Consider the following 13,615-nt stretch of genomic DNA (forward strand, 5'->3'; position numbering starts at 1 on the left):
CCGAGAGCCCCCGAATTCGGGGGCGTCGTGCTTAAGAGGGGGGGCAGGAAACAAATGCTACACAAATCTGTTTACTTTTTCGCAAGTCTTTTTTATGTCCTAAAATAGCTGTGTGGGCTGTTTTTTTTAGCAAACACTCATAAAGGAGTGAATAGTGCATTTGTCAGGGACTATTTTTAAGCTGCGGATTGATACACATTTGGTGCTCTAGTGAGTCTTTCCAGCTGCAGGACTGTGAGAACAGATGTTCATGTTCATTTCAGTGAAAGAACTGTTTTCAATAATAATTTAGGTCTACACAAATAATGCTTGTTCGTTAAGTTATTGTGGGTTTTACTCTGGTTGTGGGATTTGTTTTTTGCTTGCTTAGTCTCTCAGATGGAAATAAATCATTTATATCACTTCACTGTGTAAATACACTTCCACAGTTATGATTAAATCTTCACATAATATCGCTTGTTTGAAGTATCAAATTGCACACATCTTGTGATTTTCCCTGGTTTCTAAAGTAATTACACTTGTTAAATATATCAAGACTACTAACGTGATAACAGCATTTCAATCAAAGGAAATGTTAGCAGTGAGTTGTCAACATAAAAAAGAAGTTGGATTAATTCACCTGCAGTAATTAATTCTCCTGCCACCATGTGTACAGTACCACCATGTTCAAGAAGTATTACCTGATCTTAGTAAGCATCAGAGGGTAAATTAAAAATTCCACGTGCAACATTTTCTGATGAAAGAAAGGCAGCTCTACTGGCAACGAGCACAACTGCCCCAAAAACACTTCATCTCAGCTCATGGCCCTATCGCTGCTCGCTGTTGCCAAGTGATTTAACACAATAACGATTCAACCTATTCCCTGCTCATGAAAGCTTTTATGTTTGCTGTTTTAAAACACTCAATGCTGCTGTAGGTCATTCCCGCATGGGGAAAATGCTCTGGCGCACAGGAAGTGGTGCGTTTTATGTTTCCAAAAGTGGCTGTTTTATTTGGAATAAACAGAAGAATGACAAAAATGGTGCCGGACACATTTTGATTGAGAGGAGATGTGTTGTCAGGATACTAAGCACAACAAATAATGATAAAACTGCAGTAACAATGTGCTGAGATTAAAGTTAGTATAGATGTACTTTATCCTCTAAGGAGAAGCATCTTTATCTCCAGTTAGTCACAGAGCTAAGCCTTCAATGTTCCGAAAAATAAACACCCTGAAGTCTTTGAAAACCCGAAAATATTATAGAAACAACTTTCTGTTCATCTCCATTCATTAACAAGTATGCCAGCCCATCCATATATGCTGCAGAGTGTGTGCAGAGAGAGAATGTCCCTTTTAAAAAAGTCAAAAACACAGAGCCACAGCTCCTCGTTGTTTCCTTGTGGCCCACATTGATGTCAAAGTGAAATGCTTCTGACGCATCAACAATGGAGTAACATTTTTCTGCTATCAAACTCTGCACCTATACAATTACACAACAATACAGAGAGACGTCCATTGTAGAAGAGGGAGAGACACCAATTCCACCACTGACACAATCCTCAATAGACTCAAATGCAATGCAGCCTCATTTTATAATCATGCAGCTTTGGCTGCTTGAGGCATTTTTTTTGTGATTTTAATAATTGTATAGGCCGCATAATGACGCTCACTTTTCCTTGATGTAAAAACTTCCTCTCTCCTTACTTAAACTTGTTCTCCGCAGACTTTAAGGGGTTTGCTGAAAGGCATTCTGGGTAGTAACTAAAACAGATGCAGACAAGCAGGTTTGGGGGTGGGGGTGGGGGGAAGTAAATTACAACACTTCATCACAAAATCGCTCCTGGTATGGACTGGACGTAACAGATTGATATCAAGGAGTGCGCGCGCATAATGAACGGGGGATTGATGTTTGGAAGCAGATGCTGAAGGGCACTGGTGCATCTGCCGCTGTACGTCCTGCAGGACTCGGCATCGGCGCACGAGTAGTATCAGCAAAGGCAGTTCATGACATCCCTCACTTAAATGAAGCCCGCCTGTCTATCGACAACAGGGAGACCAGTAATGAGACAGCACATTATTGCAGTGTTCTGGCTGCAAGTGACACGGCCTGCGGAAGCTGCAGACAGATGTTTCATAAAGTCTTAACGAGGGTACGGAGCGGAAACTATCTGGAGACGAAAGCTGATTGTTGAAGCTCCTTTCCAAATTGTCGTGCACTGCTTACAATTATGACAAATCACCATCTCCCTCCTCCTCTTTTTAGTCCTAATACGGTCCAGGCAGATCCATCTCTCCATGCTGTCTCTGGATAAAGAAGTAATGCAGAAGCCCGTCTCATCAGCCCTCTGTAAATGTGTAATTACTTTGTCAACAAGGGATTTAAATCACCTACCATCCTTTTAAGAATTGTTTTACTATTGCATATTGCGTTATGCATCATTTTGGAGCAGGTGTCACACTTTTTTTTCATGTCAGCACGAAGCTTTTGGTTGTTTTATTATGCAGAACAATCCCACGTTGAAAAATGTTTTGCCCAAGGGCAGTTTAATTTGTATTAGTGACAAATCACTGCTGCACCGTGTGACCGGGAACAAAAGAGATGGCGTGTGTTTTATTACTGTAATGAGTTCATTCAGTTGTGCTCACACACCATGAGTCCGACGACGTGGCTGGTGTGTTTTCTACTCCCATAAAGACATCTTATAGTGCGCAAAAATATGATTCCAATACAAAACCACTCGCCCAAATCTGACTTGATCTGTCAAACACACAACAAGTTCATTAAATACTTCAGTAATTTTATCGGTGTTGTTCTCTTGCTTTGATTTATTTGTGTCATTAGCTGTGTAATAAATGGAAAAACAAGGTTAAACAGCCAACAGCCAAACACACAGGGGTGTCCCGACCTACTGGTATTTAGGAATAAAATATTGATATCATGTTAATAATACACACGGGATAATATCGTGGAAACATCCAGCGCCTCTTAAATCATTGTATACATGCGGTTACAGACTCTTCCCCTGCACAATTGACAAAGTCAAAGATGAATTTGACAGATTCTTGGTTTTTCCAATTTTTGATAGACATCTGGATAATATCGTAATGTAAAAAAGTTTGAGGCCTGCTTATGGAATCACTGATGCACACCCCCTAAATATCTTTGTCTCACCATACCAGCTTTATCCCCGACAGTGTTAATGACAACTATGATCTCAGTCCTCTTGTTAGAAGTAACAAGTACCAGAAGTACTAATCAACACAGACACGTGTGTGTGCTGAGCAGGTGCAGGGTGACAGACCAACTGCTAATCATGTGACCAAAAAATAAAGCACAACAGACGATGTAGAAGAAACACTCAGTCAAGAATTATACTTAAAACATCTTTAATTGTGCAGTTATAAAATGCAAACAGGGTAGAAAAAATATTTTTTTCAAACATCTAGCGCATTAACAAGAGAGCGAGTGCTGTACTATAGTTTTGAAAAACAACATTGGAGTTCTGAAGTGATATTTCAAGAAGTTGCTCTCATGTGTTCTGACCCAATATCGGCAAGATCCAGGTGTCGGTATAATGATACCGTCTCCTCCCACCGCGTCCGGCTGCACAAACTTAACTGGGGCAATGATGTGTTCCAAGTTGTTTTTCTCCACATTGGTGGTTTGCGCTTTTTGATATGTAATTTTAGCTTTTTCACAAGTGGAAATGGTTGCAGAAGACATGGTGAGAAAAGCTGGAGGAGCAGCAGCAGCAGCAGCGCTGGCTCACACCTCAGGGCCACCTGAGAGGCAGCAAGTCTGAGGCTGACTGCAGCCTCCAGAGAAACATCACTTTAAAAACAGACACAGTGTAAACAGCAGAATGCGTATAAAATCTGTAGCCCTGTAGACAAACATATTTTCACATGTTTAACAATAAATAAAAAGACAAGCTCCTTTATGAGGCTGCTGGCAAGAGACAGAAGATGTCCTCTTTTAGAGATTCAACAAATCCTTTCCATGGCTGTAGAAAATGTAGAGTATTTAAGTGAAATGTCAAGACGTTCATTACTAAAAATTACCAAATGAACAAGGATGTAGTGTAACATGTATCCATGTACAGCGCAGCGTAGTGCAACAAATTGCTCCCGCGTTTCACCTCATTTCAGTGTTGTGAAAAGGGAAATGTTTGACTTTGAGAAGATTAAATGTAAAGCACTCATCTGTGAAAAGCCACTTAAGACCTCCAAGATATCTCAGACGCCTGCGTTTACACTACAAAACCCACGGTGCAAAAAGAAATGAATAAAATACAGTCATCTTTAATGGCGGCGTGTATACAAACCCATTATTCAGTAACAGATATATAAGGTTAAAGCGGACATATTTACATTCTTTGTCAATTAAAAGCATTTCAGTCGGTCCATTCCGTCTAACACTGATATTTAAAATACAAAATAAAGTTGCTTTTGTCGCGTGGAGACAGAACCTGACGTCAAATGAGTTCAGGCAGGTTCCACGCTTCACACTGAATCGTGTCAGTTTGTGAAAACCATTCAGCAGCGTCTGAGCAGGACTTCACTTCCCATGGTGCTCCTGTGTTTCCTGTCCGTCCCGCTCCGGCGCTCGTCCCCGGGCTCACCACGTCAAGGAGTCCGCAGTGTCTCTGTGTTCGGTTTGTCTACACACCGCTCGCTTTGAGACAGAAAGCAAAAGAGGAGAGCCGTGATTGGAGGATTTAAAAAATGACGTCATGAGCGTCACCGTTAGGCCACGGCCTGTTCGCAAGAGGCGGGAGGGGCTTGAAAAGTTCTGTGGAGGGGGGACGGAAAAAAGGTTTGGCTACGTTAGTCAACTACATCCATCGAGTCCTGGAATAAAAACACAGTCAATGAGAGCTCCATCTATAGCAAGGTCAGCACAGAGAGGATCAGCCATGGCTGAGTTAGAGGGGACACGTAGACTTTGGGGAGGGGGGAGGAGGGGTGAATACACAAAGGAGCCTTTGAGTTGATAAAGATGTCTGCCACCATGATGGATCCACACCCATTCAAACATGATGAGATGCAGGAGAAGAGAGAGACAGCGATGTGTGGGATACTAATCAACAGTCGACACACATCTTAAGCCAGACAGAGATCAGTGTTTCCTCTGCAACGCCACATCTACCACAAGGCTGTGAAATAACCAAGGAAAACGAATGTAGTGCCACTGTTTACAGTAAATATTGTATTTAATTTAAAAGCTACGAAAGAACATGCTGTGCTAGAGCTGGAGACGCTGATTCAGTGCCGTGACAGTTAGTCGATGAGTTCATCCGCACAAAGACCAGGTTAGTGAGAGAGTGACAGAAAGGAAGCAATGCATGAAATCAAACAGTGGTTAACGGTGGAGGGGGGAAGAGTGACCGGACTTCACAGGCATCTTTACCAGAATGTCTCGAGTCTCCAAGTGGTTCTAGTTTTGGCAGCCTCGAAACTTTGGGCGTGGCCCATCCCACTGAAAAAACAGAATGAATAAACAGTGATCAGAATAATAGAAGTGATGCTCAGGCTTCCTCTTCACACCACAAGTACAATCTGCTTCGTCTGAATCCTAACACTACCATGAAATAAAGCTAGACAGCAACACTGACTATTTGCTGGATAGAAAGCTGGCTTCATTTCATAAGAGAAGCATCAAAAGACACACCGTCCTTCTAAAAGGCTAAATGTGTAATCGCAATTAGATCCTTTGTGTGAAATGGTTGAGCCCTTTAGTGCTCCGCTGATGTTTCCGACAGCAGTGAGGTTTAGACAGCCTGTAGCTGTATTCCTCCCGCAACATTTAAAGCTGATCTCCTCACCAGATAGTGCCAAGTGTGTTTATATCTGCTCGTGTAGAAATGTTTCGTTATTGAAGAATCGCAAGTTTTGCAAACTGAGATTAATACACTGCGTTTCCTGCAGCTGGTTCAGGAGTGGAACATTGTTAATGTGAAGCGGCGGCAGCAGCAGGACATTCGTTCTGCTTAACACTGCTCTGTCACCAGTGAACAGTTTAATCCGGCTGATATTGAACAGGAGTGGAGGAGTGAAAGGACACAGAGATTCAGTTCACTTCATAGGGCGGACTGACCGGGAGGAGGGGGAGGGGTGGTGCTCTCCGCCGGCCCGTCCTCCGTCCTCAGCGGGTCCACGCGGTGCTTCCTCTTCAGCTGCAGCTTCCTCGTCGTCGTCGTCTTCTTCTCTTGCTCGCCTGTTTTGGCTGAAAGTGCAGAGACATTTTTCTTTTTTTTTTTTTTTAAAGGCGTGAAGAACCCAAATGTTCAAATGGATGTTTCACTTATGGAAGCGGCCTCTCAGAGTGCCTTTCTAGTCCTTCATGTTATCATCTTCTTAATGTGCGAGTATGTTCAGCTATCAGACATTCAGCACTCCGAGCTTACTGAAGAAAAAGAGGAATGATATCAGACAGGTGTTTCATTTGACGAGACATCTTCACCCATCGTGGTTCAAAGCCGACCAATAAGCTACGAGGAGAGACTCTGCCGCCACATCTAGACTCAAGATAACTTCTTCGGTCCTTTTTACTCAACTTCTAAATGAATATCTTGGCAGAAAGCACATTCATAAAACTGTTGAACTAGTAGCCAAGTGATTGAAATCACGGGGTGTTCTCCAGCTATTCCCAGCATTTAGAAATGATTAGACATGAAAAAGGGTTGAGGCGGTTCCACGCTCACCCGAACCGGCATTTTCCGGCGTTTGTCTTGGGTCGCCTGGCTCGTCCTCATCCTCCTCTTCCTCCCGATCAGCATCCGTCCTCTGGCTGTCGGTCCGGGCCTCCTGCGGCTCTCTTTGCCTCCTCCGCTCCTCCTCTTTATCGTCGTTCTGAAAAGGAACATGGAAGTGATCTTTCCCCCCCCCCAAGTTCTTTGGAAGAAACCAGAACTTCAGCTCCAACTAGAAGTCTTAAACAATCTAAATCTGTACGTCTGTACACAGAGGTCACACACCTCAGAGACCACGTTGCTGATTGGTTGGAAGGGGCTGGGTATGTTCTCATCATCAGGCTCCTCCTCCTGGATCTGCCTGCCCTCGCGTTCCGCCTCTTCCCGCTCCTGCCGATCTCTGTGGACAGAACGAGAAGTTAACTTTTCCGCACAATGATGCACCCCTTACTTTGATCTGAGGACAGATGTAATTACAGTTACGTCTACCATTCAGTGGGGTTTTCTCTTTTTCGAATATCTTATGTCTTCTTTTATTGTTACTTCAGAGCAAGAGGGCGTGATGAAATCATTTTTATGTATTGAGCAGATGGGGAGATTTCCACGAGTCTCTTGTTTCATTTGCCGTTCCAGTCTGACCATCTTCTCTCCTTTATCTTTCCCAGCGTGCATTTCTTCCCTTATCATCTTACCTCTATTCCACTAAACACTTCATCTAGTATTCCTATTAGGACAGTGGGTACAAAGATGCGTTTAAACTTAATCTAATTTCTTAATTTGATGACACTGAATATTTTCCATTGTCCTCCATCACTTGTGTCCTCACCTCTCCTCTCGTATCTGCCGCACTCTCGCCGCCCTCTCCTTCTTGTCCTGGTCCTCCTCAGCGCGCTGCTCGGCGGTGTCCTTCTGCACGCGCTCAGTAATGGCCTCGTAGTCTTTGGCAATGTTGTTGAGGAGCCACTTCAGGCCCTTCTTGATGGACTTGTCGACCTTTTTGCCATAGCCTAGAACGGCAGAGCACGGCTCCTGGGGGGGGGCATACATTGAGAGATAAGACCTCACTAGCATCTCTCAGAAAAATACAAACTTGATGTTGATGCACGTGTTGTTTTGCAAGATACTTTGGATGAATTCATGATTTCTAAAGCTAAAGAATGAACCGTTGTCATCCTGGCTCTTTGTCTCTTTATGGGAGAAACCACAGTGAAACCAAATGCCCTTGATGTCATTCAGCTGCCGTTCCACGACAGGTGCACAAACACTTACGATCTGACAGAGACACTTGTTCTCGTTAACCAGCTTCTCTAACGACAGGTTCTCAATGATGTCTGCTTCAGCCAGCGCTCCCTCTTGGTCTTGTTTGTTGGCGAGCCTGGAAGCAGAGAGGGATAAAGAGATATTGGGGATTGATGTTGGGAAGAAAAAGATAAATACATACAAATGTTGTAAAACCCCGTGCCTGTGACTACACTAGTACAACAAACTCAATATTTGAAAAGGATGAAGTAGCTGCAGGATATCAAACTCAATCTTTTGCATTGTTGCATAGTTATCTGTGGCTGGAAGTCTTATAGAAATCTTATGGAAATATGACTCTGCCCTGATTGTTCATTACAATACTGTCTGCATACCTGGAGAAATACTTTAAACTCTGCATGCCTGAGCCTGTGCTTTGTGTCCTGATTACGGATTTAAGCTGCAGTGCACAATTTCTGCAACAAATTGAACCATTGACTCAGGACTTTTAGGCCGGTCAACTTCTCTATTATCATAAAACATTTTGTGTAATTTCTTTGGATGGTACAACACTCACACTAGCACAGGTTTCCCTGCGATACGCGGGTGCTGGAGGACCTCCGCCATGGTCTCCCGGGTCTCCTGGATCCTCTGGACATCGCTGGAGTCCACCACAAACACCACGCCGTGTGACTCGGAGTAGTAGTTCTTCCAGATGCCCCGGATTCTCTTCCCACCACCCAGGTCAAAGATGGTCACCTCGAACTTGCCCTGCTTCAGGTCAACTTTGGAAAAACCCACAGTAGGAGCCACATCCTGGGGATTATCTGCAAAGGCGTAACAAGATGGGGAACATGGTTTACAAACTTTTATATTATTTACAAAGAATTTTGAAAACAACAAAATTGTGCCAAACGCTAAATAAACATTAACATTAATAAACAGCCCTCACCTCCTTGGATTCCTCGAACTGTGGCTGTCTTCCCTGCATTGTCCAGTCCAACCATAACCAGAGTCACCTTCCTGTTAGGGGGGAATAAAATGAATGCACATGAACACAGACTTGTGACCAGGTTAGACGTGTCTGATGTCCTGCGTCTAAATATGCAGCATCTGAAGCCACACTAGCTGGCATAAGATCCCAGGATCACAGTAGACCGAGTGAGACAGCGACAGTCCCGTGGGCAGCTAACCCAAATAAAACAAACAGAGATACAGCATATTTGCTCAGGGCAACATTAGTACTACTGATTGTTATTTAAATAATATTTGGCAGATTGTGGAAGTGGCTAAATGACTTTCCTGTCATCCGTTTACCTCGAATCATTTCACTGCATGTATTGCATCGCAAAACACAGGCACATTCACCCCAGCAGGTACGCATGCGTGCATCCACTTTGTAAACACACACAGTGAAAAGCAGCAGCAAAGACCTGAGAGGAGATGAACCTAGAGCTAAACTGTACACATAAGCACAAGCCAGTCCTCGTCTCCTAGCTGAATACTTAACTTTGACACTTGCGCCGAAAAGACATCAGCCGCACTATCCATCTAACTGTCCTCTCAGCCAACTGGCCTTCATCCGGGCAGCCGCTTGTTGTAAACCTCCAACAGGTGAGACACCGTCTGCCCTGTGTCCACTAACCTTATACACCTCTGCTCTGTCCTCGCTGCTACAAACCCCTCACAGCAACAGGCCGAGAGGAAGAGACCCGCTGGACAGACCCGGCTGTAGGATTAGGTGAGGATTTCTGACTAAGTCCAAAGGATCAGATGCCTCACAGGCACCACGTGGGTCAAGCACTCGCAATGACTTTTTTGTGGTCCGGCTGCTTCACACTCAGAATGTTTTGCATGCTTTGTATTCAGCCAAAGACATCCTGAGAGGGAAGTTTGCAGGAATGAGGCAAGTTCATAAGGAGGTACAGAGCAGAGCAACACTGTATCACTTCAAATCAAAGAGGAATAGTTGAAATAAAGTAGACCGATTCCTCTAAGAAGTGATGGTACCAGACAGCTAAAATAATGGAAAAGCATTACATCCCTTTTATTTCTTCAGTCAAAAATCCACTTAACTCAGATCAGTCTGATCTGACAGTGGTTGCAACTGTTTTAATAGATAGTGTAAAAAATTGGATTATACAGAGCAACTTTGATCCAAATCATCAAATCAGTCGTATGATAGTGACTACAAACTGAACTGCAACTCATTCATGCAAACTACTGAACCAATCGGATTTAAGCTGTATGATTAGGACAGGAAAGAGAAAACATGTTGGCATCGTGGTAAAAAGCTAACTTACCTTGCGGGCTCTCGCCAGCGTTTCAGCCAGTTGCAGCAATTCGCCATCAGGCTAAACATCGCAGTCCGAGTCCAGATGACTGCGATCAAGTGGTCATCGCTCCAGAAGCGTCACACCGCTATCCAAGCTAAAGCTGACGTAGCTAGCGTTAACGGTACATTATTAACTGGTCTGAGTTCAGTCTCAGCACATTAGAGTTAGTCTGTTACCATACGAATGAACGTGGCGCTCACTATTAAAATAAAACAAGGTTTCATGTACAACCGAATGCAGCTACAGTAAGTACTATACTCACGAAACACGAGCTAACGGTAACTAGCGTTAGCTGAGCTTGGAAGCTGTCTGCTTTGTTTACGCCGTATTTTTCTGCTGCTAGGCTGCGGACGTGCTTACGTCATCCTCCGCAATCGACAAAATCAGTGTCGACGGAAGCCGTGATGGTTTGTTGACTGAGAGACAAAAAGAGCACATAGTTAAGAGTAAGAAATATAGATAAAACAAAACACCCAATGACAATAATACCAGTAAAGCAACAACATCAGTTATTAAACCACCACTTCCACCATCATCATTTAATAAATACTCATGAGTAATGTACTTTGTTTTATTTAGTTTTTCCCTCGTGACTTTAGCGCCATCTTTTCCACAAGCTTATCTGAGTTTTATGCGCATGCGCTGTTAACTCTTTCTAGTCTTTTAGTTGTAAGGAATCTACGAGTCATCATCTTCATCACATTCTGGTGAGACTCTGCTCCTTTAGTCTTAGTTATACATTATAATTGATTTTTGCCGTTTTGCGTTGTATAGGAGCTCACGTGCGCGTTTTAAACGTGTAATTTCCTGGTGTTAGACGTCTGTTGTCATACGGAACAATTGACCCTTTTATATACTGCAACATGTAAACATATTGCAGGCTTAACTTGACTGTTTGCTGCTTTATTCTTTTTACTCCGCTCAATATATTTGACAGCTGTTGTTACTTTGCAGATTCATATTACAAAATATAATTCACAAAATAATTATGACGTAACATTCATATAAGTGAAGCAATTATTATAATCAAGCAGGTAGCTCTCCACTTTTACCAGCTGCAGCATTAAGTGAACGTTACACTTCAATGCATCAATAATTATGATCCAGTTATATGATATTATTCTCAAATGGGCCATTCTGCATAACATGTACTTTATTTTGTAGAGTTGTTTCTTTTATTTTGGTAATATGTGTGTACTGGTGTTTACTGTGTCTAGGAATGACCTTTCACAGCTTTAATTATCTTAAGACTCCAGTGAGTTGCACACATTATCTCTGACAGTGAATTAAATATTGAGCCGATGTACTTTGCAATAACAAAGTCAAAAGAGGTTCAATAAAAGCAGGCCTTCAGGTCGCAGAGACATGTTTGCATCTCAAACACCTTCCGATCTCATTTTCCGAGTGGTGCCTCAGGTTTGAGAAAACTGTGGAAGGTATTTATTCAGCATTTAGGCTAACGTTTAGACTAAAAAGCACAGGGTGATTTATCAAAATAAGATTCAAAAAACATGGTGGCAGGTTGCTGAACGATGACCTTGCTGTATTTTACAGGTGCCTGCCCTCCTGCATCCACATGACTCGCGTCTTCGTCTACGGCACCCTGAAGAAGGGGCAGCCCAACTACCACCGTATGTTGGAGAGCGCCAATGGGAAGGCGGAGTTCCTCGCCTCGGCCTGCACCACCGAGAAATACCCGCTGGTGATCGCCAGCCACTACAACATCCCCTTCCTCCTCAACATCCCCGGCCAGGGCCACCGAGTCCATGGAGAGATCTATAGAGTGAACGACAAGATGCTCGAATTCCTGGATGACTTCGAGGAGGTTCCCACCCTGTACCAGCGGGCTCGGGTCAGACTGGAGGTGAAGGAGTGGGTGGGCGAGACCGAGGGGGAGGAGAGGCCTGCGGCAGGCAGCTTCACCGAGGCGTTTCTGTACAGCACGACTACCTACCAGCCAGACTGGCCCACGCTGCCCTGCTACGAGAGCTACGACTCGTGTAGGGATCATGGGCTGCAGTACGTGGCCAGACAAGAACGGGACTGAGACGAGAGGACCCAGAGAAGAACATGTTACATTCACACTCACATATGTTGACTGATAGATCAGCACTTTTATTAATAGTAATAATAAAAGTTAGTCCTACGTCAATATGCAACTTTTTAATTGATTTGTCTCATTGTAAATTGTTTAAAAAGTTTAAACTCATGTTTGTTTTACCCTCCAGTTGCACTAATTTGCAACGCTCAGCGGGCTAAAATGCACTTTGATAATAAAATTCATGCCACACCTGAAACAGGTCTGTGTTAACCGTTCTTTTTAACAACTCTTACCGTATCATCTAGCATTCATTTGGTGTTCATCACTGTTTCCGTGATGATTGGGCATCACTGAAGAACTGCAGCAGTTACCGTATCATCTAGCACAGTGATTCTTAACCATGGGGCCACGATGGGGCCGCGAACGCCACCTAGAGGGCCGCAAAAAACTTTCAGTTTTGCACCTGTGGGCCGCGAGGGCCGCGGGACCGCATAGGTTATCAATTTAAGACACCAGAGATATTACTGTTCTCCATGAGACGCTCAGTTACAATATAGCTTCCCACCACCTGGTGGCGGTAATGCGTCAGTCAGTTGTTTAACAACAATAAGCAGAAGAAGACACTCAGCTAGCCGCTAGCCCAGGCATGGGCAAACTACGGACGTTGGGCTTTTTAATCCGGCCCGTCAAATATTGGTACAAAATTGTCCAAACTATAATAAAGACTAGAGCTGGGCAGTATACCGGTTTTAATTTCCCGTATGATATGAGTTCTTCACACACCATTATACCGGTGCATAGCCAAAATAACTGCTGTCTGCTTTCAACAGCAGCTAAACGTATTCTTTACTGCTAATGCACAGCGGTCAGCGCTAGTTGTGTTATATGTATTGAGAGGGAACCCTAGTCATGGTCATAACTTTATAACAATTAACAACCCACAACTAATGCTAACACACAACAGTCTGTGACACAAACAATTTGTAACACTAATAATTGTACATTTATAAAATTTCACCGCCGAACTGCATGCTGGGTACAGCTCGCGAGCGAGCCTGCTTGCTAGCACAACAGTCTGCTAACAACTGGGAGAGGCTCCGTCGCTCCAGTAACGTTACATTAAAGAACAGAACAGAGCGATGCAGGATGAACAAAGACAGACCGGAGCAGTGTTACATCAGTGAATCATTTAATGAGTAATAAACATTACACGATTTAACCACTAGAGGGCAGCAGTGTTACATCATTTAATGAATCATAAACATTACACGATTTAACTACTAGAGGGCAGCAGTGTTAAATCATTTAATGAATCATAAACATTACA

General features: G+C 43.5%; 2 protein-coding genes across 3 annotated transcripts in view; one reads left to right on the top strand and one right to left on the bottom strand.

The window, feature by feature from the left end:
* Positions 1 to 3,350: 3,350 nt before the first annotated feature.
* arl13b (ADP-ribosylation factor-like 13b) overlaps positions 3,351 to 13,615 on the bottom strand; it is a 10,977-nt gene continuing 712 nt past the window's right edge. Inside the window, exons 2-11 of one of the 2 annotated variants that reach the window (XM_031852288.1) lie at positions 10,215 to 12,718; positions 8,864 to 8,934; positions 8,489 to 8,738; positions 7,942 to 8,047; positions 7,499 to 7,701; positions 6,958 to 7,072; positions 6,685 to 6,832; positions 6,078 to 6,206; positions 5,391 to 5,459; positions 3,351 to 4,655 (exon numbers count right to left, since the gene is read on the bottom strand). In XM_031852288.1, the coding sequence (XP_031708148.1) occupies positions 4,642 to 4,655; positions 5,391 to 5,459; positions 6,078 to 6,206; positions 6,685 to 6,832; positions 6,958 to 7,072; positions 7,499 to 7,701; positions 7,942 to 8,047; positions 8,489 to 8,738; positions 8,864 to 8,934; positions 10,215 to 10,273 (1,164 nt within the window). In that variant the 5' untranslated portion in view covers positions 10,274 to 12,718 and the 3' untranslated portion in view covers positions 3,351 to 4,641. Of the gene's footprint in view, positions 4,773 to 5,390; positions 5,460 to 6,077; positions 6,207 to 6,684; positions 6,833 to 6,957; positions 7,073 to 7,498; positions 7,702 to 7,941; positions 8,048 to 8,488; positions 8,739 to 8,863; positions 8,935 to 10,214; positions 12,719 to 13,615 lie in introns of both variants that reach the window. The other variant, XM_031852287.1, reaches the window with a different exon arrangement.
* On the top strand, positions 10,882 to 12,624 carry LOC116386241 (gamma-glutamylaminecyclotransferase B-like). Its single transcript, XM_031852289.1, has 2 exons — positions 10,882 to 10,954; positions 11,802 to 12,624. Exon 2 carries the CDS (start codon positions 11,824 to 11,826, stop codon positions 12,292 to 12,294), a length of 471 nt encoding a protein of 156 aa, XP_031708149.1. The 5' UTR covers positions 10,882 to 10,954; positions 11,802 to 11,823; the 3' UTR covers positions 12,295 to 12,624.

The sequence above is a fragment of the Anarrhichthys ocellatus genome, unplaced genomic scaffold, assembly GCF_004355925.1.
Source record: "Anarrhichthys ocellatus isolate YVR2014 unplaced genomic scaffold, GSC_Weel_1.0 scaffold12, whole genome shotgun sequence".
In the NCBI taxonomy this organism is placed as follows: domain Eukaryota; kingdom Metazoa; phylum Chordata; class Actinopteri; order Perciformes; family Anarhichadidae; genus Anarrhichthys; species Anarrhichthys ocellatus.